The sequence below is a fragment of the Carcharhinus amblyrhynchos genome, chromosome 16 (assembly GCF_965287045.1).
Source record: "Carcharhinus amblyrhynchos chromosome 16, sCarAmb.v2.hapA, whole genome shotgun sequence".
Classification (NCBI taxonomy): domain Eukaryota; kingdom Metazoa; phylum Chordata; class Chondrichthyes; order Carcharhiniformes; family Carcharhinidae; genus Carcharhinus; species Carcharhinus amblyrhynchos.
Window position 1 is genome coordinate 583,773 of NC_137339.1, and position 6,228 is coordinate 590,000.

Consider the following 6,228-nt stretch of genomic DNA (forward strand, 5'->3'; position numbering starts at 1 on the left):
CTATACCAGAGACCAACGACGACCTGAAGATCAGAGCCAGAGGCCCTGCAATCACCTCTCTTGCCTCCCAGAGAATCCTAGGGTAAATCCCATCCGGACCAGGGGACTTATCTATTTTCAAACCCTCTAGAATATCCAGCACATCCCCCTTATCAACTGCAATACTGTCTATTTTACACCCCTGCAACCCAGTGTTCTCCTCAGCTATATTCATGTCCCCCTGCGTGAACACCGAAGAGAAATATTGGTTCAATGCCTCTCCAATCTCTTCCGGTTCCACACACAACTTCCCTCTACTGTCTGTAACTGGCCCTAACTTGCCCTAACCAACCTTCTGTTCTTGACATACCTATAGAACGCCTTAGGATTCTCCTTAATCCTATCAGCCAAAGTCTTCTCATGTCCTCTTTTAGCCCTTCTTAACTCACTCTTCAACTCCCTCCTAGCCAATCTAAAGTTTTCTAGTGCACTACCTGAGCCCTCAAGCCTCATCCGAACATAAGCCTCCTTTTTCTTTTTAACCAACGAATCAACTTTTTTAGTGCACCATGGTTCCCTAGATCTACCAATTCCTCCTTGCCTGACAGGGACATACCTATCACGGACTCGCAGTAGCTGCTCCTTGAAAAAACTCCACATTTCGGACGTTCCCAGTCCCTGTAATCTCCTAGTCCAACCTATGCTTCCTAATTCTCTCCTAATAGCCTCATAATTACCCTTCCCCCAGCTAAAACTACTGACCCGAGGTTCATGCCTATCCCTTTCCATCACTAAGGTGAACGTAACCGAATTGTGATCACTATCACCAAAATGCACACTAACTTCCAAGTCTAACACCTGGTCTGGCTCATTTCCCAACACCAAATCCAATATAGCCTCACCTCTAGTTGGCCTATCTACATACTGAGTCAAAAAACCTTCCTGCACGCTTTGTACAAAAACTGACCTCTCTAACGAGCTAGAGCTATAGCAATTCCAATCAATATTAGTAAAGTTAAAGTCCCAATCAATATTAGTAAAGTTAAAGTCCCATGTGACTCCCAGCCCTGTCCGGAGTTAGCTGATCTACACATAAGAGCATAAGAAATAGGAGCAGGAGTAGGCCATCTAGCCCTTCGAGCCTGCCCCGCCATTCAATAAGATCATGGCTGATCTGTTAGTGGTTCAGTTCCACTGACCCGCCTGTTCCCCATACCCCTTCATTCCCTTATCGATCAGAAATCTGTCTATCTATGACTTAAACATATTCAGCGAGGTAGCCTCCACTGCTTCAATGGGCAGAGAATTTTAGAGATTCACTACCCTCTGAGAGAAGAAGTTCCTCCTCAACTCTGTTCTAAATTGACTCCCCTTTATTTTGAGGCTGTGCCCTCTAGTTCTTGTTTCCTTTCTAAGTGGAAAGAATCTCTCTGCCTCTACCCTATCTAGCCGCTTCATTATCTTATATGTCTCTATAAGATCCCCCCTCAGCCTTCTAAACTCCAAGTGTAGGCTCAATCTACTCAATCTTTCCTCATAAGCTAACTCCCTCATCCCTGGAATCAACCTGGTGAACCTTCTCTGTACTCCCTCCAAGGCCAGTATATCCGTTTGTAAATAAGGGGACCAAAACTGCACACAGTACTCTAGTTGCAGCCTCACCAGTACCCTGTACAGTTGCAGCAAAACCTCCCTGCTTTTATACTCCATCCCCCTCATGATAAAGGCCAACATTCCATTTACATAAGAACATAAGAAATAGGAGCAGGAGTAGGCCATCTAGCCCTTCGAGCCTGCCCCGCCATTCAATAAGATCATGGCTGATCTGAAGTGGATCAGTTCCTCTTTCCCGCTTTCTCCCCATAACCCTTAATTCCCTTGTCTGTCTGTTTGCCTTCTTGATCACCTGCTGCACCTGCAAACTGGGTTTGTGTGATTCATGTGCAAGGACTCCCAGGTCCCTCTGCACAGTAGCATGTTGTAATTTTTCACCATTTAAATAATAATCCATTTTACTAGTATTCCTTCCAAAGTGGATAACCTCACACTTGCCAATGTTATATTCCATCTGCCAGGTCCTCACCCACTCACTGAGCCCATCCAAATCTCTCTGCAGACTTTCCGCATCCTCCACACAATTCGTTTTCCCACTCATCTTTGTGTCAACAGCAAACTTTGCTACCCTACTCTCAGCCCCCTCCTCCAGTCTTTGTGGTATAAAGGGGTAAAAATCAGCCAGGTTTTCTTTTTTCTTAATTCATTCATGGGACATGGGCATCACTGGCAAGCCAGTATTTATTGTCCATCCCCTGTTACCTTTGGAGGACAGTTGAGAGCCAATCACATTGCTGTGGCTCTGAGATCACATGTAGGCCAGATCAGGTAAAGATGGCAGGTTTCCTTTCCTAAAGAACATTAGTGAATCAGATGGGTTTTTCCAACAATCGACAATGGCTTTATGGTTATCAGTAGATTCTTAATTCCAGATGTTTCTTATCAAATTCAAATCCCACCAGCTGCCATGGTGGGATTCGAACCCAGGTCCTCAGAACGTTTGCTGAGTTTTTGGATTAATAGTTTAGCGATAATACCAGTAGACCCTCTCCTCCTCTGCCTCTATCTTGCTCTCATCCCTTAAAATGCATCTTAAAACACATTTCTTTGACCAAGCTTTTGGCCACCTGACCCAGTCTCCAGCTTCAAGACCATTTTCTCTGGTTCTGCTCCTGTGACCTTTGTCTATAGAAACATAGAAAATAGGAGCAGGAGCAGGCCATTCAGCCCTTCGAGCCATCCCATCATGATACATGTCTGAGGTAAGAGATGATGAAGTCACTCACTTTGGTCTCTTCCTCCAACTGTCTCCTCAACTCCTCGATACTTTGTGTGAAGGAAACCTTTCCACGGCTTAGTTGGTTAATGAGAGCTTCTTTCTCCTCCATTTGTCTGCTGAACTCCCCTGATGGTTTTCAAGGAATAATCTTAGAAACTCTTAAACATACAAAAAAATCAGCTGACTAAAAGTGAAAGAGGTGCTGGTTAGATGCATTGGCCATGTCAAATTCTCCCTCGGTGAACCCAAACAGGTGCCAGAGTGCGGCGATTAGTGGATTTTCACAGTAACTTCATTGCAGTGTTAATGTAAGCCCACTTGCGATACATAAATAAACTTTAAACCTCAATTAAAATTTTAAACTCCCTTTACTTTTTCTGGCCTTTTCCGATGCCACCATCTTTTGCTGGGACACGTTTCTATATATGTCGTCAGGACTCTGGTATCTCCACAAGTCAACACTCGAACCTCCCTGGAGGTGGTTTATCATTCATAACTCTACTCCCATCCCTCCCCTACCCTCCAGCACTGTCTGCACCAGAACCCATCATATTCACCCTGGGGGAAGTGAGCTGTTTAATATTGCCATGTTCATCACCTTCCAGCTCCCACTCCCCACCCCCACAAAGTTCCAGCTCACAGCCACTCCATCTACCTCACCCCCCTCTCCCCGACGTCTGTTGCCCCCATCTTGCTAGTCCCCCCAGTTGCCCATTTTAACGGTTTCTCTGATCCAAGCTAGAGCGAAGACCAACATTTAAATCTGTTGATCAGATACGTGGATATTGCTGGGAACTAAATGTGAGTCTGGCCAGGCTGGGGATTTTTCCTCAGGGTAACTGGATGTGAAGCAGAATCCGGGCTGGATGGGTTATCCTGAGAACCATCCTTTCCATCACTGGCACCCATTTCCAATTGCTCTGTGCCCCCTCCCCACCACCCCCTCCCCAGCACCCCGCCCCCAGTGCCCCCTTCTCAGCACCCCCTCCTCAGTGCCCCCTCTTCAGTGCCCCCCTTCTCAATGCCTGCTCCTCATTGCCTGTCCCTCAGTGCCCCCTCACCAATGCCCCCTCCTCAGCGCCCCCTCCTCACTGTCCCCTCCCCAGTGCCCCTTCCTCAGCACCCCCTCCTCACTGCCCCCTCCTCACTGCCTCATTTGCCTATTTACAAAGTCAGCCAGACCACCTTCCTCTACACATGGGCTCCTTCATGCTTTCTATCTTCATCTTAAATACTCCAGCCCTTGTGTTCCCCATCCCCACACTAACAGAGTGCCGGGGGGTGGCGGGCATATCTCGTGAAAAACTGCAGCAGGCGACGGTGCAGAGGGACCTCGGGGTCCTTGTGCATGAGTCGCAAAAACCCAGCCTGCAGGTGCAGCAGGTGGTCAGGAAGGCGAATGGGATGCTGGCCTTCATAGCGAGGGGGATTGAATATAAAAGTAGGGAGGTCTTGCTGCAGCTGTATAGGGCATTGGTGAGGCCGCAGCTGGAGTACTGTGTGCAGTTTTGGGCGCCGCACCTGCGCAAAGATATTTTGGCCTTGGAGGGAGTGCAGAGGAGGTTTACTAGGCTGATACCGGAGTTGAGGGGGTTGAGCTATGAGGAGAGGCTGAATAAATTAGGCTTGTACTCGTTAGAGTTTAGAAGAATGAGGGGAGATCTCATTGAGACGTATAAGATGATGAATGGGATGGATAGGATAGAGGTGGAGAGACTCTTCCCGCTCAAAAAAGACAGTAGGACTAGGGGGCACAGCCTCAAGATAAAGGGGGGGCGGTTTAGAACGGAGTTGAGGAGGAACTTCTTCACTCAAAGGGTGGTGAATCTCTGGAATTCTCTGCCCGTTGAAGTGGTGGAGGCTGCCTCGCTCAATATTTTTAAGATGCGGGTTGATGGGTTTTTGATAAGAGAGGGGATTAAGGGTTATGGGGAGAGGGCGGGAAAGTGGAACTGAGCCACGACAGATCAGCCATGATCTTATTGAATGGCGGGGCAGGCTCGAAGGGCTAGATGGCCTACTCCTGCTCCTATTTCTTATGTTCTTATGTTCTTATCCCCTAGCCCACACAACTCTGCCCCCCCCAGATCATTTCCACCCCCCCCCCCGATGCTGCCCCCTCAGACCCTGCCCCCCCCAGACCCTGCCCCCCCCCCTCCCCCCGACTCTGCTCACCCAGGCACACCCCCCACCCCCATTGGCACTCACCGTTCTGACTCTGCAGCTTTGCTTTGTGTGATGCCAAGTCTGCCACTTGCCGCTGAAGTTCTCCAACTTTGGTATTTGCTTCATTCAGCTGATCTTCATAAGTTCTGCACATTTTCTCAGAATTAGCCTGGAACATGTAGAAGACCAAATTCAATCATTTATTCTTCACAATCTTTCAAACCACGGAGAGATTGTTCAGGAATAGATAGACTCTGTCCCTCTGGAAATCTCTCTCCCTGCAGTATCCCTGATTGGAATTCTGGATCCTGTCCGTAGTGACCTCCAGGTCAGTGGAAGGTTCCTCTTTCCCTTGGCGTCTCCACCCAGGATCTGCTCCCAGGTTCCTGGAATATCAGCCAATGGGAACAGCTTTCCTCTTTGCTCAATCTAAGCTTGTCTTGCCAACTCGATCCCTGTCCCACGATCTTCCTCCTTCAATCCCACTCCCTCGATCCCCCTCCCTCGATCCCCTTCCCTCAATCCCCCTCCCTCGATCCCCCTCCCTTGATCCCCCTCCCTTGATAGAACATAGAAAAACTACAGCACAAACAGGCCCTTTGGCCCACAAGTTGCGCCGAACATATCCCTACCTACTAGGCTTATCTATAACTCTCTATCTTACTAAGTCCCATGTACTTATCCAAAAGTCTCTTAAAACACTCTATTGAATCCGCCTCCACCATCACCTCTGGCAGCCCATTCCACGCACCCACCACCCTCTGAGTGAAAAACTTACCCCTGACATCTCCTCTGTACCTACTCCCCAGCACCTTAAACCTGTGTCCTCTCATAGCAACCATTTCAGCCCTGGGAAATAGCCTCCGAGAATCCACTCGATCAATACCTCTCAACATCTTATAAACCTCTATCAGGTCACCCCTCATCCTTCGTGTCTCTAAGGAACCTAACAAACTCCTCCCCATCTAAACCCCTTACTCTAGGGAGATTCCAATCGATATTTGGGAAATTAAAGTCTCCCATCACAACAACTCTGTTATTATTACATCTCTCCAGGATCTGTTTCCCTATCTGCTCCTCAACATCCCTGTTACTATTGAGCTGCCTATAGAAAACACCCAGTAAAGTTATTGACCTCTTCCTGTTCCGAACCTCCACCCACAGGGGAAACCTAATAGAGGTGTATAAAATGATGAAGGATATAGATAGGGTGAACAGTGGGAAGCTTTTTCCCAGGTTGGAGGTGACGA

General features: G+C 48.1%; 1 protein-coding gene across 1 annotated transcript in view; it reads right to left on the reverse strand.

Moving 5' to 3' along the window:
• LOC145353767 (myosin-7-like) overlaps positions 1-6,228 on the reverse strand; it is a 119,620-nt gene that overhangs the window by 35,552 nt on the left and 77,840 nt on the right. The window contains exons 29-30 of the mRNA XM_080204542.1: positions 5,021-5,147; positions 2,820-2,938 (exon numbers count right to left, since the gene is read on the reverse strand). Coding sequence (XP_080060668.1) covers positions 2,820-2,938; positions 5,021-5,147 — 246 coding nt within the window. The remainder of the gene's footprint in view (positions 1-2,819; positions 2,939-5,020; positions 5,148-6,228) is intronic.